A 26,245-nucleotide genomic window follows, 5' to 3' on the forward strand; every position below is an offset into this window, starting at 1 on the left:
TAATGTTAGTAAAACACCACACTTTTATTTAGTAAAATCTGTACAGTTATGGTGCCAATTATAAATCTTACAGAAACACATCATAAAAATTATTTATTTATATTTTATAACCAGTATAAATACATATAAACAAGAATTATACCTATGAATGAATAAATTGGCATTCGTCATTATTAAGAGGACATTTGTCAGGATGGTTTTTATAAAACCAACATATTTTTTTTTTTAAATTAGCTTCACGGTTTCTGATTGTGATGACTTTATTGCTCTTACTAATAAAACTTTTACTCACATTCTTGTTTGATTTTAACGGTTTACGAAAACAAACCATACCTTTATCAATTTTAAAAATATAATGATGATTTTTAATTAAAGTTTGCAGACCACCACACTCTTTTTTTAATTGCTTTAGATATTCACCAGGTATACTTTTAGCCAACTCATTCAATTTAATAGGATGTCCTTCATTCCAAACATTTTTATTATTATTACAGTTCATTGTTTTTATAATATTGTCATCTTCATCTAACAATGATGGGATTAACAATTTTTTAGATATTAGTATTACAAGATCTTCAACAAAATTTTTATCAAGCTGAGTGCAGTTTCTAACTTTAATTTCACTAGACCTTGTTTTAAAATTATCATACACATTATTTTTTTCTGAATCGTTTATATTAATATGATCAGATGAGCAACACTTATATTTTACTAAATCACGAACAACTGATACTTTTAACTCATGATCACTTTCACTATAATTACGACCACAACTAACAATACAAATACGTTTTGTAGAAGGAATTCTTAATTTATCAAATTCATAATTGAATCCGCACTGACCACATAATGAACTGATATAATCTAAATAATCCATGTACTGACTTTTAGATGAATTTTGTCTCTGATATTTTTGGCCATTCAACTCATAGGAACAGCAAGGAAGTAGGAAATAATTACATTTATAAGAACTTAATGAAGCAATTACTGGTATCCAAGGTGTTAATTCATCTGAGTGATTGCCGATTAACCAATCTACATCTGGATACAAACAGCTACCATCCACTGTAGGAACAATTGTTTTAACCTAGAATATTAGAAATAGATTCACATACATTAATAAACAAGCATTTTGTGTCTGTCTATATTTTTTTAATCTTACTTGATTAAAAAATTTCTTCAATCATTGTGATGGTATGAGCAAATATTTAATTGTGAAAACATTTATAATACACTAAATTTTAATTATGTGTTTCAAGCATTCAAATTTTTTTTAATTCTTACAAAATTAGTTTTCTGCACTCTTTTAATTTAAATTAAAATAAATAATTAACCTTAAATGTCTGAAGTTACAGGTTGGGTCACAGCTCACTGACCAAGTGCTTAAGAATACTTTCTTTTTTTTTTGCTTGGTGCTATCACCATATAAGCTTGAAGCTTATGCGTGGGATATGATAAAAAATGCCAAACCTAACCAGGATTCGAACCCAGGAACTCTGGATGAAAGGCCAAAAAGCTACCACTCACGCCACAGAGACCAGAATACTGGCCAGCAGATCTTATTTCAATAAGCTGCTTAACCCCTTATTTCTATAAGGAGCAGCATACAGCTCATATTATAAACAAAAAAATAAATAAGATAACCTAACACCATATGCATTTCTATCCAGAGACAATAATATATGCACCTGGTCTATCAACTGTAAACAACATTAAACTGAAATTAATATCTATTTCTACAATTTTGGGCAAGATTTTTATGTACTATATTTAGGATGTAAATATTTTTGATTTGAATGAAAAGATTATTATTTCAGTGAAAAATAAATATAATGAAATAAGGAAAATGATAATTCAAACTTTTAAAAATAAGTTAAAAATAAAAACCTGATGTGGGCACCACATAACTTCCATGCATGCTTACAATTTTTTTATATGAAAAGTACATAAAATTTTATTTCATTAATAACTTCTGATATTTTTTTTATTTTTTATTGTTATTATTTATTGTAAATTTTTTTTTAGTCAGAGGTTAATAATTATTAATAACTCAATATATTTAAATTAAAAAAAGGGTTAAAAAAGGAGATTACATCGGATTTGAACCGATGTGCCTTCCCCTTGTAAGATCCAAATATTTCATTAATTAAAATTTGATTTGGCTATAACTCCGGAACTAATGAAAATAAATACCACTTATGATACATATAGTTGAAAAACTCTCAATGAGGGTTTATTACTGCAGTTAAGAAAAAGTCCAAAATCCAAATTTTTTGGATTACAATTAATATCTAACCTTCCTAGAATGTTCAAATTAGGCATATAAATAGGCAGCCTCATATTGTCAATCACTATTAAATAGTAATGAAAAAATTCCATACTGGCCCGTCACACCCTGTACTATGGCTGAATGAATAGAGTAAAACTGTTTTATAACAATTTTTCAAGTATTATCCATCATCAAAGTTTAGAAAGCTTAGTCAAAATGTAAGGTGTGGATGGATTGTTGGACTGGCTTCTTGCTAGCTACAATATCTTGTAGTACACAATCCCTTCCCAATGTAATATTAATGATGCCAGAAATGCTTCAGATCACCTAAGTAGATCTACTGTGCATCTGTATGTTTATACTTTCTAAACTCTGATGAGTTATGCAGTACTCCTCAGTGTCAACAAACTTTTAGGAATAATGGAGGTTTCTTTCAAGAATTCATAATTAACTGGACAATTTTAACATTATTTAAAAAATTTAAATGGGCATGATTTACAAAAGAATACTATTGGGACAAATTTAAAAAAGAAATTAAAGTTACTCACAAGATGGCCATTTTTTAAGTTAAGATTTTTACAATCTAAATTTGACTCTTAGATCAAGACTTTTTCCATACGTAAAACATTATCACCCAATCACAAAGAATGTTTTGTTGAAGTCTAACCAAAATAGTTATTTAATTTTACAGGATTTCCAAAAACTGTTAAGTGTTATAAGTAATATTACATGAAATAAAGAAATAATGCAGAGAGGTAGTAGCTTGCTAGCACAAGCAAAGAGAGCTTTCATGAAAAAAATAAGTCTAATGGTGTCAAATACAGATCTCTAGGGACTGATAAGAAATTCCAAACAATATTTGTGTGGAGTTCAACATTTTATTGTAGCAAAGCGCAGGCAATAGGAAAAAATACAAACACCTTTGAAATTTGGTGGTGAAAAGGAATGTTAAAAATAAGCTGGATCAATAAAGACTGAAAAATGAAGATATAAAACAGACAACTAATGACCTAGAAAAATGTTCTGATTAAAATATTGTTAGTATAGAACAAAAAAAAGATTGAAAGCAGAATCAAACCAGTCAACTGACTGATGGTACCAAAAAATATTGCTTTAATCCTTAAATTAAAATATTACAGGATGGCACATTTTAGTAAATATATTATGTACTTAAACCTGCAATAAATGTAAAAATGTAATGCATCTACATTAATACATTTTCCATCATCAAATAAAACATTACATGTACCTGAAGGTCAGCAGTGCCACTCGGGTATAACTCCCATATTTTTCTAGATCTTACATCAAAACCAATACCAACATGTCCTTCACAAGTCAGTATATGAACCAATAACCCATTGCCACATCCCATATCAACAAACTTCTGCTTTTTATCACCCCATAAAAGTAACAGATAAGTCGCTATAGCGACATCTTCATAAACAAACTTTAAAGGATCAGTATTTTCTGGCCAAATCTGTAACAAAACACAACTAATCAGAATCATAATGAAACTGCCAATTCATTCTTTCATAATCCAAGGCAACACTTTTGTGTAATGACTGCCAGTTCTTGCATCACACTCATGAGCACTCAAAAACAACCAGTTTGAAAAACTGAAGATATTCACAATTTTTCCACAACATACAATCATAATGGTGTGTGTGTGTGTGTGTGTGTGTGTGTACATATACAGTTGATTATGGTTTATTGGAAGACAACAGGACCAGATCATTTTGGCATTCATAAATTGTAGCATATACAATACTGTATTGCATTTAACATAACACACACATTCTACAAGCAAGTTTACCGATATACACACGAGGTATGGTATACTGCAGTCGTAAAAATTTAATGTGAATACTGAATTCTAAATCAGTAAATGTAGCTCAAAATAACTGTTTGTGTATCCTACTGTTAAAAATACATACTGTACTGTTTAAGTAGGCTGCATGTAGTAACAAAACAAACTGAAAGGAAATGAACAATCATTATTTTACATTCCATTCAGATCTCAAAATAAAATTAAACATTTTTTGTGTTAAACATTTCAATATCATAGATAACCCTGCATACACAACATAAAAATCTCACCAGATTATTTTCTTTGAAAAAATTCATCCAACCTGCACTGCCGTTTTCGTTTTAATAACATATAGTCAATGAAATTTGCACAGATTTTTAACTCCAATTGAGGACTGCCTTCACTTCCTTCCTGCATAAAAATCGCAAGTCAGACAATAAATTTTTTTCATCTCGAATCGTAACTTGTCACTTCCCAACATATTAGCACAACAAAACACAATACAGTAATACAGTCCATAGATTTTTTGGATCCAGACAACACCTCATGTTTGCAGCACAAGGACTCATCCATTGTAGCACAATAATACAGTCCCCATTCATCGGCACTGTAAATGTAGTCAGCAGAAAAATTCTAGTGAATTTCAGGGAGTTTAATGGATTTCCATGAAGCAGCAATTGCTGCAATGCATTTTGCATTGTTTAAATCCATTATGACTAAAAATTGTTAGCAATATCATCTGCCTTGTCTTTAAGCATTGGACCACTAACACTAACACCTTGCGGAATTATAGTGGTGAACCATACGCTCAGAGCTTCTTCAACAAGTAGGTCCTTTCCATCACGTTTTTCTTTTCTGAGAAGTTCCATAATCTTTTAAAGCCCATTTTCAGTGTATTTTATCTTCTTGGAGCACGATATGAACTATCATACTTTTCGGTATACCAGTTAGTTCCGATAGTTTACGCTGGCTTAAGTTAGGTGATATGTTTTTATATTGTCAAGAAGCTTTATTCGTTCACCCAATGTCATATCGTTGCACAGAATTTTAACTCACAATTTTAATTAACTGTTAACAACAGTAGATTAACAACAAAAATCAACACAGTTTAAAGACATTGATACAAGCCTATGCATAATGCACTGTAGGCCGACGCATAAAAATGTGTGAAACAACTAGAAATAAAAAACTACAACTGCAAAAAACAAAACAACCAAACAATAACAAAAATAGGAAGTTACAGTACACACAATTTGTTGGCGAAATTAAGTTATTCACACTCGTGAAATAAAAAAACTAAAGAGAAGCATGGAAATACGAACATCCAATGTACATGATACAAAAGACAAGTGACACCCAACCATAAATTGCAAAGGAGCTAGTGCTTTCAGTGGGTATGACTCACTGAAATTTGTAAAAACCATAATTTACAATGGATTTGTTAAACACTGATCACATCGCAGGTGATGTCATGTGCAACAACAAACTCCTTCTTTGTTATGATAATTATGTTTTTATTATGATTAGCATTTGATTGATTATGTTTGTTATTTGTTTTGATTAATGGACTGAGGCATCATTACTGCAGTTTATCCATTAGAATGTTTACTGCCTCTATCCTGCACAATTATGTAGCCACATAATTCCCAGAACCACAAACTTTGTTGTTCAATGCTGGCCTGTACTCGTTTTTAATAAGATATTCAGATATTGGCTTGAATAAGCAGCATTATGGACCAATAAATGAAGTACTTATCAGTGTAAAATCTCTTTTTTTTTCTTTAAAGAACTGTCCCAAAAAACTGGCTGTCCCAATTATCCAGAATTGACTGAATACGAATATTCACCAATGGAGAGTGTTTTCATAATTTTTTTAACAAAAAAAAAATCATTCATTTCCAATAAAATTTTATAAAACAATTTTATCACACTTAAATTTTTTTTCTGTTTTGCATCCAATATTATAGATTTTTTAAACTAAATAAAACACTTAAATATTATTTTACAAAACAGATTATACTTTTTGACAAAAAATAAACTACTAAACATAAAGAATAAATTATCATTAGTAGTGTATATATTGATTTTTTTTTCAACTACATCAAAATAGGCACTCAAGTTTCTAAAACCTGCAACAAAAAAGTTGATTTTTCAAGTTTCTGCAAATAAGCAAAAATGAGTATTTTATTAATTACTATAGGTTCAATAATGTAAATTGCTAGAGTTGATACCATTACTTAAGCAACCAAAAAGTCACCCTTCACATCCCAGGAGTGCCACAAATATAACTTAATTAAAGCAATAAATAGTGAATACTGGTACAATAGTGTCCTGATGTGAATTTGTTTTATCAAATATATAAATGCAGTATCATAAAAGAACACTAAAAATTAAAAATATTTACCTGTTATCAACACATCACCTGCTTAACTACAATTTTGTTTAGACTTTAGAAAATCAATTATTGTTGGGATAAGGTTATGGCTAATATTGAGTTAAATAACAGAAGTGAGAGTTAATTATGCGAAGTAAACTTATTATTTTTTTTGGAAAGATAATAAGACAAATCTTCAGGATATTTTCTACTGATCAACTACTTTCCAACTTTTAGAAAACATTTCAAGTAATATAGATACAAACAATTCATTTTCTATTTTTCACAATCTCAGTGAATCACTTAACTTAATTCTGTACTTCTTAATAAATGAATCAACAAATTATGGAATCAGAGGAATAACATCAAAACTAGTTATTACTTAGAATTAAGTCATACCTCACCATCAGTAAACAGATGGCCAAATCAATTTTTTTTTTTTTTTTTGATAATAGAACTCAACAAAAATACAGGTCTTTCGTACAAAAAAATTGAACATAAGAATTGTAGTTGGTTCCTTGCTCTTTTTTATATTTATCAATGATCTTCCTCAAAGTACCACAACAATGAATGTTACACTTCCCAAATAATGCAATATTCTTGACACCTTATTGTTTAGGAAATCATGAAGTAGGTACCTAAATTACAAAATAATTACTTTAAAAAATCCTGCATCACCACTTCAATAAATGATTCAGTAGATGTATTCTGTCTACCTATCTTTAAATACAGATAAACATTGCAATCTGCTTCACAACTCACTACTAACACATAACACGCTAGACATAGCATGCTAAGACTGCTAAGACATAGCACTGCTAATGATGTGGACAATTCCCACTTATAATAGCAGTACTTTTGTTGCCCTTATAAAATTTTAGGACATCATAATATGGTAAATTTTCTTGAGATAAATAAAGTTAACTTTGTTTGCACCAAGTTCAGATGTACTTTTTTGATTTGAACATCTTCTTACATTACTAAGCTTGGCATCATTGATAAAAATTTACTATGCCTACATATACTACCTAAAATACACACCACAAACTGAGACTATTTGAAAATGTCAGAATGAGCTTTCAGGATACAAAAATGATTTATGTATATGGATCTTTAGTAAATTGAATTTTTTTAAAATCACTTTTCTTAAAACAGACAACACTTTTAGTTTTGTTACACAGTATAATTCATACTTAAGACTAAGAAAGTGGACCTTATTTTTCTTCAGTTTCTATTTTAATAAATACCTTATGATTTACAGGATTTTTCCGATCAATTTATTCAAAATGAAATTATAAGATTTCCTTTTATAAATAAAATAATATCCTGTTAATATTTTAAATAAGTTCTACTAATTTAGATAAACTGAATTTTTTGCATAGTAGTAATGTATATTAAATGCAGATGCAAAATTTAGCAATTAATACTTATGAAGGTTTCTTTTGTAGACAGATTATTTTGAAATATAGTAATTATACCACTATTATTTCATACATTATCATTTCCATGAATTAATATGGATTATAATCACTTCTCATTTTTATTTGTACTTCTGTTCTCTCATGCTGCTTGGATCAATGTTTTACAATGGTTTTACTTGACCCTTCCAAAAAAAGCAATGAACCAGTTCCCTTCTTTATCAATGTATAGCTTATGTATCATTCCTGACTATGAGCTATACAGTGTATAACTATCTTATGATCTGAACAAAGTATTTATTTTATATTGTGAAGATGAGATTAGTTTTCACGATTACAAAACACAATCAATAAATGAACTTCAAAATAATTTAAATATCTAAATATATCACATTCCACTCCATTCTTTCCTCAATCCTTTGACCAACAATTTAACCTAAAGTAGATTATAAGTAAAGGTTGGATCTCCAGTATAAGATTATAACATTATATAAGATAACACTTATATAACTTCACGTATTCACACAGTAAACTTCAGGTTTTCATTAAACAATAAGTAATGTACTTGCATAAATTATTAATAGTTTTCAGTGAACATACCTTAACAAATTTTTTCCCATACATTTTTTTCAATTTTTGATATAGAAAACAGTACTCATTAATACTAATTAATCTTAAAGAGCCTGATTTACAAACTGATGTTGATTTTTCATCAATTTGATTATTATTACTTTCATCACCTTCTTCTGACCATTTAACAATTTTACATAGTAACTTATTTTTCAACCACTCTTTATTATTATTAAAATTAGAAATGCAAGTATTTTTATAATGTGAAATTTGATTCCCAAAAGATAATGAAATATGTGATAAAGTAATATCTTTTAATTCATTATGATGTAAAAACTCTTTAAAAGTTATTTGGTAACAATAATGATACAATTTTTCATAATTTATATTATCATCCATATTTGTCTCAATGCATGTATTAGTCATTGAAAAGATATTGAAAAATGTTGCTTTATTATTAATATAATCTGAAACAAACAAAAGACTTAGTTATTCTAAAAAAAAACTACTCATATCAAATGAAAAATATAAAACAAATTGTAATATTTTTATGCTTTAAAGATACTTATATATAAAAAAGTAAGAAACATTTATGCACTATGATAATAAATTCTTTTATATAATAAAAGAATTTATTATCTTTATATTATCACCCCAACTTAAAGTTCATCAAACAGTATTAATTTTTAAAAATGCTCCATTTCCTAGACCTTACAATATCCATAAAAAGAAAATAAACACAGCTTTACAACATGTATCTACTACAACTGACACATAACACATATTTAATCACTTCCTACATGATGCATGTTTTATCACACACTGCATTTTTTCCACACACCTGTCAGTTAATAAATAAGCTGAAGAATCCAACATGATACAATACCTACCACTTGTTAAATGGGTACACATTAACACATATAAATTACATATTACGTAGAATATAAAAATAAAACACATCTAATGACAAAAATCATATAAGGCGTTTGTATATCAAGTAACATTTACAAAACTTTAAACATTTTTAAAAAAGAAGACTCACGTGGTGCTCACAAAACGAGTATGTGTACATAGTCTTACAGTAGTGAGTTTTGTTGTTGTTGCAAAAAAAAATATATATATATTTAAATTAATATCTACATAAATTGTTATGAACAAAAAATATCACAATAAAAGGTTATATCGTTCATATTTCAGTAAAACCATAAGGGTTCATAAACTTATTATGTAGTATAAACAAGCAACCAGTGCTAAATACTGCATTAGATTTCAAACAAAATCCAAAACTATAGAATAGAATAGTATGAGGGTGGTTTGCTCAGAATAGTTTTAAAGTAACAAACCTCTCCGTTTCAGAAAAGTTTAAATTTACAGAAAAGTTAGTTAGGAATCTATAATTAATAAAACCTTTATTCCAATTAGAACATAATTAAACACTACAGAGGTCACATAAAAAATTATAAATAGATAATTTATAATCTATTTTATAATAGATTATAAATGTTGAATTTATTAATGACACTCAAAATGTTGAACTAGCTCCTTTTTGGATACCAAAAAGGAGCTAGTTCAACATTTTCCTGACGAATCAGTGAAAACGCAATAAAACACTGATCAAGGCATAATCACAAAATTAATGAATAGAAAATATAAGTGTTTACATTTTACATTAATGTATAAAAATAATTATTAGGCAAATAAATATTAATGTAACCAAAATAAAATAGTATACAAATAAAAATAGAACAGTGAAAATAAAACCTAAGGCACTAATGGAAAGATTTGAGTAATTCCAGTTTAGATGATTATGAAATAAATTTATGTTTATTCAGTTACTTTATTTAAAAACTCATCAGCAGAACAGTTTCTACCCTGCTTTTTTTGTTTCCACAAAAATTCTTTTTTATTACATTTTTAATAAATTAGTCTAAAGATTTTTTATGTAGTAAGGGAATCAATTAAAAATAACAACATAAAGTTCCTTTAGAAAAGTATTGTCATGTAATATGTAAATACTTCTAATTTAATAAATAATTATTGTTACTTTTTAGAAATTGCATTTTAAAATATAAATGTAAGGAAATATTACAATTTTTAATTTGTTAAAAACTAGTTTACAGAATACCAGCACTGAAAACCTGTTCTTACTCTTTGAGAAAGGACTAAATTTTAAAGTTAAAAAAAAAATTACATAAAGAAATTTAAAATAAACCAAACAAATTATTTAATTAATAATAAAAGAGTTTCCTGACTACTTTATGACGAGTGTCATTAATAACCACTGAAGGAAATGTATTATAATTAGAAAAACAACTTTCATATCATTTTAAAGAGTTATTAATAATTTTTATAATAAATTTATTTGTAATTTTAATAAGTGTTTGATAATTTAATTAGACATCTTCAAACAAGCAATGATTACAAACAAATCACAAATAAGACCTTTTAACAACCCTAAAAATTAATTTCACTGATGAATGCAGGTTAACATTCAACTTAACAAAAGCGAGTCATTAATAAAAATTATTACAACTATTTTATGTGTTCTATAGAAAGCTGCTTGAATCAGCCAATGTTCTGGAAAACGTGTTAATTAATAATATAAGAACAATCTCTGCATTATAAATAGTTTCATTTTCATGTCCTTTTTAACATTCTGTGAACAAACGTTGTGATATTTGTAACAACAAATCTTAAACTATTCATATAAATATCTAACCTTCCAATAAATGTACAATTATTACCGTGGCAAGACTAATATAATAAAATCATGGAATATAGAAATGCATTACTTACCAAAAATGGCAACATCAACTTCAGTAAGCATTTTCAAATTTAATATTTTTGGTAATAACTTCTTTACGTAAAAACATATATCAATTTCATTATCATTGTTAAAATATAAATAATCATTACAGGAAGCTTTTAAACGTTCAGTTATTGTTTTTGAAATCAACACATCAGTACCTTCAATAATTATTCGTAAAATATTTATGACATTATCGATGTATTCAATATTTTTTATTTGAAACTTAGTTATCATTTCAATACCAATTAATTTCTTATTAACTATGTTAGGTCTTTCGTTCCATAAATTAACAGCATTCCAAAATTGTTTTTGTGTAGCAGACGTTTCAACGACGTGTTCTTCCACAAAGCTATCATAAAAATTCATTTCTGTCCGCTTTCAGTTAAAATTCAAATAGAATTACTTTTCTTTAAACAAATATCTGAAACATTTTATTAGAAAGTATTACGATGCGTAATTTTAAAAACATACTCACCACTACAATGATAAATAGCATTAACAGTTTTACTACAATAAAACCTTAACCTAGAAATATCACGCATCAAAAGTATATATATATATATATATATATATATCGGCACATGTATTGGCGCAGGAACTGAAAGCTTATGTACTAGCACTTTGCATGCATTCACCTCTGTTACAAACAAACTACAAACATTATCATTTTCTATATGTCTTTGTGGTAAGGTAATACAGTATATAAAAAAACAGGTTTCATAAACTTGCTGTAGCGTATGTAAAAGTTGAGTTTCATTCTAAATTATATGTTGATGTGATTTCGGCATGCATCCTCTAGTATAGCAACTAGTAATAGTAGAATAATACATGACTAATGTGATATTTATGAATTGCTGTAAACACAACACGCAATTCTAAGAATTTCATTTACTTATTTTTAATCTACTCTAATCATAGCGCTGTGTAATAGAGTTAATTACACAGTCACACAGCGCTTGTTAATTATATTCTAAGCGGTTATTATAAAAATATTTACTGTGGTGTATATTATACTTAAAATGAATAGCTGTTAGTGATTTATTTTTACTGTTGGGGTTATGTTGTTTACATTTAAGGTTTTGTCATAAATTCAGTCATTTAAATTTTTAATACAGTTTTTTTCTTTTAAAATGCCCAAGTTAAGAGGAAAAGGTACAGTAGTTCATAGTCAGGCGAGGGAAATTGAATTGAATGTTTACAATTTCTTTTTACAAAACAATGCTGGAAACGGAATAGTGAGGAAAACTGAAGTGCTGAATACGGTTGTTTTAAGGAACAAAAGTATCAAAACGAACTGTCCAAAAAATTACAGCAGAGGGAAATCAATTGAAACAGATAAGCCCTCCGTGTTCGTTTCGCCGAGAAAACGTGTAAATCACCCCAGTACTGTGTGCAATTTAGATTCATTTGACACGGATGCTTCGAGGCGTTTAATAAATAAAATTTATGTATCCGAAAAATGCTTTCCTACTGTGAAGAGAATTATCCAAAAAGCCCGAGAAAAAAAAGAACCGGAAAATACTGATAGAACGACATAACTTTAAAATGCAAAGAATTAAATTTTTAAGACAAATTTCTCTGTTTCGCAAAGAAGTAAGACTGATTGTGTACACAGATCAAACCTACATTCACAGAAGACATGCGACACCAAAATCGTGGGTAGACACAACAAACCTTCATGAGGGACTGCAAACACCAATATCCAGGGGCTTACTATAAATAATTGTTCATGCCGGCTGTAATAAACGATTCATTAACAATGCTTTATTTATGTATGAGTCAAATAAAAAAAGGGTATTATCACAAATCGATGAATTCACATTCACAAAATGGTTATGGGAGAAGTGCATTCCCAACTTGCCACCTCGGTCAGTCATTGTTCCAGATAACGCATCGTATCAGTGTTCTGCTACAAAAGCAGCCAAATTCTAAATTAAAAATCGATATGATAAAATGGTTACCCGAACAACAAATTAATTGTTCTCCTGCTATGACTAAAACTGAATTATATATTATAAAATTACACAAAGAAAATCAAAAGAAATTTCTAATAGATGATATTTTTGAAAATTATGGTCACAGTTCTACAGTTACTACCTTACACACTGACTTAAATGGTATTGAAATAATTTGGAGTCAAGTGAAAGAGCAAGTACGTAAAAGGACTTTTAACATGTCAAACATTCTTAAGTTAGCTCAAGAGGAATTTCATAAAGTCTCTGGAGCTGAGTAGAGCAATGTCTGCAAGCATGTTATCAACATTGAAAAAAAATACATTGAAGATGAACGTTATGTGATGTGCACATTGACAATTTTCTGATAAATGTGAATTCAGGATCGCATACGAGCTCTTTAGAATCTACCGTCAACAACGATTTCAGAATTTGTGAGCTATAGCAATAAAGCGAGTAGAAGAAATAATTATTTACAGTACTTTAAAATAATAATATTAATTGGGATACTAAACTAGTTTTAATTAAACAGCATTGTATGTATTTTTGGTGATAAATATCATCTATATTAAACTGACAAAGTTTTCAATCGGCCTAGTACTGTGCCAAATGTTTGCTGAATGAAGTTTTTTTTGCTGTAGTTTAGATTGTTATCTAATGATGGCACATAGATAACCATGTTGCATAACCATTAGATAAGCATGCTACATCATGTGAAACTGACATGGTTAAACATCATGTCAGTTTCACATGATGCAATAGCATGCTGCATAAATTTAATTTGTCCATCCACATGTTAAAAATAAATTAAAAATAACATCTTATGCTGTTCCTGTATACACACTTTTCATTATTTTAACTAAATATTCTTCATAATTAAGTCATGATTATAAAATGTTGCCTCTCTTTTGTTCAAGTTAATTTTAAGGTACAGATACATTGTAGTTAGGTCATGGTTAGGAGTACCTAAAGCAATAAGAATATCATAGCCAGTTTTTTTACTGCATCAATATGTATATTATGTTTAAATATTTGTTTATATAAATATAAAATCATGGAAACAATTGCAAAGCATTTTTTCTTATTTAGCTTTTGATCATTGCTATTAAATTACTATTTTTGTAGAATCACTACTTTCACCATGTTATATTTCAAATTTTTAAGAATAATTTATTATGAGCAGAAGCTGTATGAGTGTTATTTAATTTTTTCCCCATTTTACATCAGACTTGGAAGCACATCATTATATTACATTACTTTGTAAGCCAATTTAAATATTAAAAGACTTTAAATTTTTCTTCTTCACTTATGTAGTGATGTTTAAATATAAAGTCAAGTAGTTTCTGAACACAGTTTTAGTTAAATGGTAGAGATAAAAGACAGAAAATTGGAATGTCTTTCTCACAGTAAAATTGATTTGTTAGCAGTATTATTATTAAAACAAAACCAAATTATATATTTTTTACTGAAGCCATTAACCTCTAGTCCCACTTTTTCTTATCATGGTTATAGTGTTTGATATCTTTTCAGTGTTTATTGATAACTAGTTAACATTATGTTGTGAATTGTTCTATTGAATAATTAATTTTTGAAAAAAAAACATGTAATGCATAAATAATCTTTACATTAAGAGTCTACCAGTTCTGTCACAGTCATGCAGTATTATGGTTACACCTTTATAAAATAAAACAGCATATAAATCAAATAAGATTCACAAGTAAGCTTCACATCAGAATGTAGACATTTCAGAATGAATTGCAGTAAACAATCACCAACAAGGGGACTCATCTATGATTGGAAAAAGGCAATTAGAGATCATAGGGTATTTGTGTAAAAAGCAAAGTTCCGAAAAGGCACTTACCGTATCAGAAGAACAAGTTCATCGTGTTGCAACCTAGTTCAAGTAAATCAACTAGATTAACAAGATTAAAATAACAAATTCTGCTACTGAAAAAATATAATGCTTCACAAAAATGGTTGAAAACAATGCCTTATAGATCACAGTTAGTACAGAGTTTAAATGATAATGATAAAGGCTTAAGTAAAGATTTTTGTAGAAACTTTTGATGAGGAAGACAATTTCTTTTATCCCCTAATTTGTGATAAGTATGTATTTCACATTAGTGGAAAGATCAGAGGATCTTAGGAATATGGGAGAACAGAAAACCTGAGATGAACACATGTATGCATTTACCTAAGTAAATGTGTTTTGGGTTATTTTCTGTGAAAAGTTGTAAATAGCCCAAAAAAAAAAGAATTTATCTAGATGAATACCTTCCAAGAAGTTGGCGTTGCTATGCAGCTGACAAAAAAATAGCGTAGGCCACCAAGAAATCCAGAGTTAATGCCTTATACTACCTATTATACTATTGTATATACTACCTATATACTATTGATTTAAATGACCTAAGGCAATTTACTACTAACACTGATGATGTTGAGCGGATTTACTTTTATCTGTTTGGAACGCATTAGATTTCTGTTAACATCGTGTAACTACAGACCACTTATCACAAACTTCAAAAAATTTCCTGTAAAATCATGTAAGTAATAATCTCCATATTTGGAAAATAACTTTTTTATAGACCATTGAAAGGGAAAGTGTCTATTTCATTTGTAATCACCCTGTAAATACATGTTTTAATTTTTTGAATGACAGTTTAAATTATTTCAAGCAAGAGTTTCATACTAATGAATTAAAAACCACTTAAGTTCATATTCTATTTTGATTAACAATAAATCATCAAAATGTAAAGATAGTTTCTCAGAAAAGTATTGATGGAGGAGTGAATATTTTTTTATGCGTTAATCTTTTCTTAATTAAAATTTTAGAACATCTCCACAGTGGTGAAGGAATATTAAGCAAGTATATTGCAAATCAGTGATAAAGTGAACAGGATTGTAGACTCTACAACAAAATATTTTTAACAATGAGACAAATTTGATGTTAAACCATTAATAAATGAGCTCTCCACTATTAAAATATTAGTTCTACTTCAACCAGTAGGGTCAGACAGCTTTTAGTACATCCTTCATCCATTTTATCATATCTACTATATGACAAACATTCATACAACTGAAAGATTTTGAATTGATGAACATATTTAACAAATAAATCATGGCTGGTGACTAATCTAAACAATACAATTGTAGATGTGCTCAGAAGCTTTTTTAGTATTAATAAATCTTTAAAAATTATTATCTCTTATTTTAAAGTGAAATAGCTGTTTTAGTAGATAAAACCAATAATAATAATTGAGCATTGCTTTACTGTAAAAGTAGAGGACATTTCTTTGCCAAGGGAATTAGCAGCCTCGTTACCTTATATCCCTTGGTGAGAAGGAACTCACTTCAAAAATATTTTCTTACCAAACTACTAAATTAGCAATCACATTCTTACATTCTCTTGAATTCATGTTTGTTCTGTAAATGATAGATTGTATCATATTCTATTTAGGCACAAAATACAACAGCTAAATGAAAAAAAGTGGAAATAACTTTCCATCAAAGTATGTTGTGTTATTCCCAGTATGATAATAACATGAGAAGATTGTAGATGACTCCTGCTTCAGTACCATTTCTGAAGTCGGACAAAGAACCAACCTGTGTATATGTAAGGTTTTTGTTTGTTTTTATCAAAGTACCATTTAGATACTTCTATAAATTGAGATTTCAGTACCACTTGATTATAATTTATTTTCTTGCCTACAGCTTCATAGAGATCTAGAAGCCATTAATATTGAATAATTTACAAAGATTTGATTTTGTAGCAAGGAGTTCTCTTTTACTTAAAGTATCTAATAGTAATACTGAATTTCCCTGATTATGACTATTTGAAGTGTAAAAGAAAATAAGAATACTAATATTAATTTTACAATTTTTTTTAATAGTTACAGTACACATTATTTAAAGTGAAAATTATGAAAACTGCAACTTCTGTCTAAGTTAGCTTTCACTCTTTGTTAAGCTTCTTCATAAACAGCTGCTAAGAGCACAGTGTGACTGGTATCATTGAATTTATGTTGATGTTTGAAAATTAAGTTATGAAAGAGCTTTATAATTTATGATTTGTACGATTTGATTGAGTTAATTCATTTTCAACATTATCTTTGTGTATTTACATATTTTGTATCACTTAAATGTGTCTAGTTTACATATTTTATTTTTTATGTGTAAGATTTTATGCTGTTAATATTTGCAACATTTTGTTAATAAATGCAACATGTTTCAATGAGCTAGTTTCAAAAATTGGATTCAATGACAGGATGAAATTTTTTATGTCGTTATGAAAAGCTGCATGTTTATCTACATAGTAGCTACAATAGTTTTGAGCATTCAAATTTGTTTACACCAGGTAAATTGAATTTTTGGGTTATGTTCAGATTGGAAATATTACAAATTTGACTGCTCTGAATGTAATAAATTCTACAGATGACAATTTTTTCGAACATGATGGAAATTTTCAATGGTAAAAAGAACACTTAAAAGCTTTTTACTTCAACAATTAAATCTACTTTTGTAAACTACCACACTGAAACAAGCTACATTTGCACAAAAATTAATAATATGAAAGCAAGCTTACATGTAAATGATAAATTATGCAAACTAGAAGTATGTGACCAATTCCAAATATGCAAACATTCTAAATCATCGCTGTCAAACCGTTTTACAACTAGGGGCACATCTGAATGATTACAAAGGTTGCACAAGCACTATTTCAGCTACTCCACACTACTGCTGCTACTTACAAAATCAATAATTATAATTTATAATAATGATGAAAACATTTGAAACAAAAAATCAATTATATTTACTTACCACATAATTAGTGTGAAACTAAAACTACTAGTGTGAGACATTGCATGCTTGCTGCAAGTTTAGGAAAATCTGGTGAGTAGGTGGAACAAGCTGCTCTTAATGCATAATCAAGGTGGGAGTTTGTCAGGCAGAATCGGGACTTGTTTTTGATGATGTTTATTGATGAAAGTGGAACTTCAAAAAGATACGTTGAACCAAAGCATGAATACATTTTCAGTACAACACTAAAGAGAATGGAGTATTTTTCTCTGTCTACCAGAGTCCATATATTGCTACATGTTGCATATGAGGATTTTAAAGAAAGATCTTCTTGAAAATTTAAAATTTTATTTTAAATTTTCAGAATTTTTAGAAGCGATCTTCTGTTTAAATGTGTAATCCATAACTTCCTTTTTATTTACAAACGCATTTATAACACTAATCATATGTAAAATATTACAACATTTTCCTCGCAATTTGAGATTTAACTCGTTTAATTTTGAGGTGATATCTGCCAGAAGTAAATCCTAGTAGCCATGATATATCATCAAGTTCGTGATAATATGTTCTGGGAGATGATTTCAAAACGTCTCTTATTTCATCTAGCAGACATCAGAATTGTTCCAATATTTTATCCCTACTAAGCTACCTTATATGCATGAAGAAGTACATCACCATACTAAGTGTCTGATATATTCAAAATATTTTGAAACTATTGATGACATGTAGAAGACAATCTGATATATAGTACACTACACAAGTTACAAATTTCATGACATGATCAAACTTTAAAACCTTTCCGCATAATACTTCCTGGTCGATAATGCAATGATAAGAAATAAATTTTGGTAATGATTCATCCTTAGGACAAAGAGATAGAAATCTATTATTCCTACCAGTCATAGAAGTCTGTTGTTATAGCAACAAGCTTTGAAAGTGGAAAGTGACTATCTTTGACACGTTTAAGGAACACATTAAATATGTTTACCCCCTTAGTTTGTCCATGAAATGGTAACAGCTTGACAAACTCTTACTTTTTTCTTTGAAATCATAGAAAACCATTCCAATAAATACACACAACTCGGCGATATCAGAGATGTCAGTACTTTCATCAAACTGGAGTGAAAAATATTAACTTAATTGCAAATCCTGATGTAATTGAGATTCAAATTATTAGAAATATGTTCAACCAGCCTAGCAACAATTTGGTGAAACAATTGTAGACCTTTAAAGGAAGACATAAGTGCAAATTTATCTTTGTAACCTACGAACAGAGATTCAGCGGCACTGATCATTGTGTCTTTTACTACTTCCCCATCACTAAATGGTTTTTTCCTTTTAGCTAGTACGTAACAGATTTTGTAAGAAGCTTCTGTCAAGTTACTGGTGTCCTGAACAGGTTTCATAAACACAGATTGTTGAAATTGTAATTTAGATTTAAGGTCTTTCACTTTTTCTCAGTTCAGAATTCACAGGAAATTCGTTATTAAACTGTTTATGATTAGTCAAAAAATATCAGTCTACATTACTTCTTTTAGAAACAGACATGCTAGAATTACACAATAAATACACAGATATTCTCCTATATTCAATAAAGCAATATTGGTTATCCCAATCACTGTTAAAAGCTTTAAGTTCTTTGCCTTTTAGCCTTGTTAAAATAATATCTAACAATTTAAAGAACTTCACTTTAAATTCACTGATAACATGTGGAATGTATAACATATCACAACACGAGACAACGTAATAAATTGTACCAGCAGAACATAAGGCCTACTTCACTTCACAATAGCAAGTTATACTAAAGTTAAAATACAAGAAGTGGATGGCACTCAAAGAGTCAGAATTGTTAAAATGTGTCAAATTCATCTCCTTATTCGCTGAAGACTTAATTATGTTGAAAGATAGAAGCTCGTTGGTTTTTCTAAATAACAGAAAACTCACTGGCCACACCCACATGCAAATTAATTCAAAAACTTTCTCTCACGAGAAACTTCTGTTTCTATTTTAGGAAGGTCAGGTTAAAATTGATTAAAAACGATGTAAGGAAATACAAATAATGAAAGGGACTCAGTTTTACCAAAGTAAAAAAAAGAATATCAGTTTGAAATTTATTACAAAGAATGCTAGTAGCTTGGGTGGGGAGCAGACTACCAAAAGAGTGATAATTAGGTAGTTTGTTCTGTCGAGCTAGACCCCCTGCTAGGAGGGTCTTATACTTACTTATACCATTACAAAGGAAATGAATTTGTCAACAACAATGAAAAAAGAAATGAACACATCTTACAAAGGCTGGCAGAAGTACTTCTGTTAAACTACTGGAAAATATAACAGCTAAAATGTATTTTTTATATCCTTTTTAAGATGTAAAATATAATCTTATTTTGAAATGTGAATTAGTATTAGAAATTGGCAAATGGGGGTGGGCGCCAAAAGATGAAACAAATGGTGCCATGGCACCCACAGGCCCTGAGTTGAACAGCGCTGTTCTAAATGAATAAATACAGTTTAAATCTCACACTCTTGAAGCACATTGTAAAAATAAAGATCTTCCAAAACCTATTTAAAAAACCACACCATATTAAATGGCATATAACATTGCAATCCCAGTGTCAGTTTCTGAAGGAGCTTAAGTACAGTGAAAGCTGTCCATCTTGAGATAAAATTTTTATAATTGAAAAACATTTTAATTATTTTTAAAACATGATCTGTAATGGTTATCAAAATTCAAATAAATATTTTCTAACATATATTGAATAAAAAATAACACAGGTCAAAAAAAAAATTAACCGAGGTAAAAGTAGATGAATTAGAATGTATTTTTTATGCTGGATCTTAAAATGAAATCAGTTTTTCTTCATTACCCTCAGATTTTTAGTTATGACCCTTTAAGATATTGAGAAACTTCTTAAATAATAGAACTTCTTAAACAAAAATAATAATAATAATTGGAATTAAAATTTCTACCTTTATTTTGCAGACATTTACATTCATCTTAACTTCTTTTTCTTATTTTCCTTTTGTGTTTAGTGAAGGCTTCTCTTTTTATCACCCAGCACTAGTCACTCGTCATAGTTTCATCCCATTTGTCGTAATAACATTGTTCCATCTGCAATATATCTTGGTGGAACTTTCTCCTTGTTCATCGCTGATGTCACTCAAGTTTAAGGGAAAAAGTCGAAATAAGAATATAAAAAATGAATTTTCAATGACATTCTGCAGGCTAAATTTTTGTAGTTCACTAAGAGTTCATTTATAAGCTGATCATGGTTTCCACCTTTTCTCTTTCCAAGAAAACCAGTAGCGACATCTTTGAATGGCTTCCATGCTGCTAGTTCTTTAGCATTCAGTTCAAATATACTTTCACAAATTAATTTTCTTATTTGTGGCCAAATGAATATACACTCTTTTAATTTGGCTTCACTTAATTGTGAAAAAACCTCAGCTAAATACCTAAAGCCGTCTCCATCTTTATCTAATGCTTTTACAAAATCTTCCATCAGACCTAGTTTTATGTGCGGAGGTGGTAAAATAATATCAACAAGGAGAATATTGAAAGAATTTTCCTTTCCTGAGATAAACTGATTTCTTTTTGGCCAGTCTTTAGCTGTGTAGTGTTTACCTGTAGCCCAACTATTCCACAAACACAAGAAACACATATATTTTGTAAAGCCACTCTGGAGACCTAGAAAAAGCCCAATCGCTTTCAGGTCAGCATGATCATACTTAATAGCTTTTAAAATTTTTGACATACTTTCATATGTTTCTTTCATTCCTTGCTTGTGTTACCGGTATAGAAGAAAACTTATTCTAATTATGCATTGCCTTTAAGCTTTTTTTTTGATGAGTCTATAAATAAATGACAATCATAAATAACATATTCTATGTCCAGTTCAGACATTAGCTCTCTAACATCATGGCAGGAACAAATTAAACCATCTCTTCTAAAGTATTTCAGTAAATTTTTGTTTCAATTTCTATATGAGATCTTACTAACCTTGTTTAATAAATTCCATTCTTTAAGATGTGAACTTAGGAGTTCTGTATATTGTTTCAACAAATACAAGTCATGAATTAGGTCCATCAGTTCTGCTTGTGTTATGAGGTGAGGTTCAGTATTTGATTCTTCTGGAATGTAATTAATATCTGTTGAAGTTAAGGATTCATCGGCTAAGCCTTCTGGGAATCAGAAATTTATTTCCAAGAAGATGGAGCAATCAGAATTGGTAAATCAATACCATGAAGTACTAGTCTCATAGCTGAATGAACATTTAGGTGTGGTACATTTAATTTTATTGTTTGAATAGAAATCAGTAACATTTGTTAAGCAAAAATAGCATTCATCATAATGGTTAGTAGGCTCTCAACAAATCATATGTACACCAAAAGGCAAATGCTCTTTTTTTCTTTTTAAGCACTGGGTTAGTTTAATGTAGCACTTGATGCATACTACATGTGGAGCCCAGGATTTATCTTGGTCTCCAAAGGACAGTCAGTAGAATGTTTGTAAGCAGGTTTCAGCAGATTTGATACTAGTTTTTCATTAACTTTTCATGGAGAATTCTCTGCAAATGTAACAAAAAATATTTGGGGAATTTTTACAAGCCTTTATTCATTGTAAAATTCAAAATGTTTTAATGAATGAAAGTAAACTGGAATATTACAGAAATATTTACTTAATTAGAAAAATAATTAAATTTTAATTTATAAATACTTAAAATATTTCATAAAATTGTTTCACCATGGAGTGCAATAAAACACAGCGTGAAACACACACACAACTTAGCAAATCTTGATGTTCAATAAAGTAATACCAAAAGTTGTTGTCATAAAACTCTTTTCACTAAATTCATGGCATCACTTGTGAAACAATCTTTATAATGTGTATGATAAAACCATTACCACAAGTAAAGAACACAGCAAGTCATACCAAGAGCTGAACTCATACTAAAGAAAATTTCATCATGTTGAATTGACTCATTTTACTTGACTCACCGACATGTCTATACATGTCTGGCTTTACATGAAATGACATCATTTGACTGTTATGTATCAAATATAGGTCTACAGCATGCATCACAATATAAACTAAATGTGAATAAGCAAACATACAGACATACTAACTTATCTGTACTGTTTGTTCCATGAATGACAGAACAAATAAATTTAAGGGATTGTAACTTAAGAACGTTATGTGATCGGTTTTTTGGAATACACATTCAAATTCAGCATATAAAATACTGTTTAGAACACCTACTCCCTTTTCAGTTCCAAATTTTATGTTGACCAGTGTAATTTCTTTTTATAATTTTAATTAAACAGAAATGAATCAACAAATAACTGGAAATACCTTAAATAAGAGGTCAAAATTCTGTTACATTATTATTTTATTACATGTAATAGACTAAACAATGACAAATGTTAGTAGAACACGGTCAAACATAAAAACATTTTATGCTGAAAACAATAGATAAAATAATATCTATAATTATGACGATGCAGTCATAATTTGAGGGTCAATAATATAATAGTGAAACGAAGGTACATACCACATCAGATTATATTTGTATTTTAATCACAACATTTATAAAAATAATTTCTGTTAAGTTTTAAAAATTATTACTGAAAAAAAATGAAATTAAACATCATCATAAAAATATTAAATCACTTTTTTTTATTGGCAGATTTCTTTAAAATACATATGTGCATACAGCATTTTCTATACATACACACACAAGTAGTAGTTAGGGTGATGATTTGGGGCAGCCACCCAAAACGTGCTCGTAAAATAATTATGACTTACGTGTTCACGTCTTTTTCTTTCCAATTTGAATTTTCTGAAAATAAACTCAATCAACTACAACCCACTAAAATAAACTACATATTCAATTTTAGTTAGACAACAGTATATTAATACTTGAACCGTCTATAATCTATTTTAATAGTATCGATTAGTTAATAAAATTCCCACTGGTCAGCATCAAACTCAACCATTACTGATCCGTCAAGCAATTTGTGTAATTTTTAATTCCGCGAACTTCCACGATAAATTTATTGGTACAGTTAATATTTTTTACCAAATTTATCCCTTTTTTCCTCTACAGTAGGGCAGATGATAACTGTTTGTGAACAAACCACTCCTTGCCGCAGAAACCGCTCATCAGGATAAAGAGAAAATCCAAATTCCCTTCTAGACTTTCTGCTACTTTTCCGCAAAGGGAAAACAACAAGAAAAAAGAACAGAAGGATTGATTCGCTACTCAACAAATCCCGCTTACTTTTTCTCTTTAAAGCTTTCTGATCTCCATTCAAAAATAAAGAAAGAAAAGTTAAAATAAAAGCTTAAATCGAAATAACATATATAGCCAAAAATATTTTAGAAGATGAAAGAACAAAATTTGTCCACCATTGTTAAAAAAATAAAATAAATACAACGCAAAGCAAAATAAAAACTGTTAAAGATTATTTAAAATATTTTGAGAAAGAACATTTAAAAACAATTTAGAAGACAGCCATACTAGCACGCGGAAAAGAACTAAAATTTAAATTACTAATATTCTGCAAAGATTTATAAAAATCCAGAACATAAAATAATAGAAATAATTTTAAAATCCAATCTTCTTAACAATAATTTAATAACGGATATTGGAAAAATAGAATTTTACAAAAATGAGAAAAACAGAACCTTTTAAATATGTCATTTCCGATATATTTATCGATAATATTATGTTAATGAAAAATTTCCCAGCAAGTAAGAGAATGCCGGCCTCCGTGGCGCGTCTCAAGTGGTAGCGTCTCGCCTTTCATCCGGAGATCCCAGGTTCGAATCGTCAGGCATGGCATTTTCACACGCTACTTGTCATTTATCTTATCCTCTGAAGCAATACCTAACGGAGGTTAAAAAAAACCATTAAAGCAAGTAACGGAAAAAGTTTGAAAAATCTAAGAAAATTACAGTTAACAAAGATTTTTTTAGGCTCTACAAATTGTCTTTTAAGAATTAAATTTCCCTACGTCCATTTTTTCTATATCCTAAACCAGAAAAATAATGACGGGAAAAATAGATAACGAAAATGGCATGGAAAACGCGAAATTTGTGGAAAAAGAAATATCTTCACAAAGAGGGAGAGAGCAAAAATTATTTAAAAACTGAAAATCTTTAACCAAGATTCTTTGATGTTTGGAAAATGGAAAATCTCTGCAAAATAATGGAATTTAAAAAGTTAAAACACTGTTTTATCCTTTAAACCATCAATGATGTTAAAAACAGTCAAATGGATGTATTTGTATCAAATGACAAATCCATAACTGTTGTCTATGATCTAATGAAGTCGCAGGTTATTCCAAAAGTAATAAAAGTCTCAATAATAATAAAAAACATCAAACACCTAAGAGATATTAATAAAAAATATGGTTTCCTGTTGCCTTGCTCATTGAGATAAATCTACTAAAATGTAGATAATATTCAGCCCTAGAAGTGACACCTTCATTCAACCTGCTTCCCATAGGGATAGGCTGTGTAATGTCACAGAAAGCAAATCTGATTGGTTGTCCGTCAGGTGCTTTAAATTTATTTCCATAAGAAAGACTGGAGGAAGAAACTGTAGACATGACATCACAATATTATAGTAAATAGTGAATTAATCTATATAAAAAAAATCTTGAAAAAAGAAACAATAAAATGCAAAAACCATTTTATTCTATTGACAAGGAATGTTTAATAGAAAAAAATACAGGATGCAAAAGGTGACATTATAAACACTTTTATGTCAAAACAAAAAATTCAAACATTAATTTTAGCATCATTAGATATAAATAATAATTTTTTTTTTTTTTTTAATTTGATAATTACTGCTGTAATAATAGTAAATGTAAAATATAATGTAGACAAGGTTACAAAATCACAATATTTTGTCATGGTATTGAACTTACACATAACAATTACGCAGTAAAATGTGTTATAAATAACAGTACGAATTAATATCAGGTTTCATTATTTTTTTAAGTTAAAACATGTCAGTGTTTGTGCAAATTCATAACTGTTATTCAACAATTCTAGCAGCCCTGTTATGTTTACAGTTCACAGTAAGTTTACATATTATATATGTATTTATATAGATTTTATAATTTTGTATATGTATATATATATATATACACAACAGATATATATATATGTTTATGGTTGTATATATATATATATATATATATACAACCATAAACTTAATGGTTGTAAATTACCTGACACAAGT

The 26,245-nt window shown here is 28.8% G+C and overlaps 2 protein-coding genes across 2 annotated transcripts in view; one reads left to right on the top strand and one right to left on the bottom strand.

Moving 5' to 3' along the window:
• LOC142323684 (putative tRNA (uracil-O(2)-)-methyltransferase) lies at positions 1 to 12,095 on the bottom strand. Its single transcript, XM_075363783.1, has 4 exons — positions 11,235 to 12,095; positions 8,469 to 8,905; positions 3,519 to 3,746; positions 1 to 1,087 (listed from the first exon to the last, which is right to left on the bottom strand). Exons 1-4 carry the CDS (start codon positions 11,611 to 11,613, stop codon positions 143 to 145), a joined length of 1,989 nt encoding a protein of 662 aa, XP_075219898.1. The 5' UTR covers positions 11,614 to 12,095; the 3' UTR covers positions 1 to 142.
• LOC142323686 (uncharacterized) overlaps positions 10,913 to 26,245 on the top strand; it is a 27,895-nt gene continuing 12,562 nt past the window's right edge. Inside the window, exon 1 of the mRNA XM_075363785.1 lies at positions 10,913 to 11,257. Within this exon, the coding sequence (XP_075219900.1) occupies positions 11,168 to 11,257 (90 nt within the window). The 5' untranslated portion in view covers positions 10,913 to 11,167. The remainder of the gene's footprint in view (positions 11,258 to 26,245) is intronic.

The sequence above is a fragment of the Lycorma delicatula genome, chromosome 4, assembly GCF_047948215.1.
Source record: "Lycorma delicatula isolate Av1 chromosome 4, ASM4794821v1, whole genome shotgun sequence".
NCBI lineage: Eukaryota > Metazoa > Arthropoda > Insecta > Hemiptera > Fulgoridae > Lycorma > Lycorma delicatula.

Coding starts and splice junctions, on each gene's coding strand:
- LOC142323684 (XM_075363783.1), bottom strand. CDS start 11,613: ATGAATTTTTATGATAGCTTTGTGGAAGAACACGTCGTTGAAACGTCT. Junction 3,747..8,468: donor ATGGGAAAAAATTTGTTAAG/GTATGTTCACTG, acceptor GTTTTGTTACAG/ATTTGGCCAGAAAATACTGA. Junction 1,088..3,518: donor GTGGCACTGCTGACCTTCAG/GTACATGTAATG, acceptor CTAATATTCTAG/GTTAAAACAATTGTTCCTAC.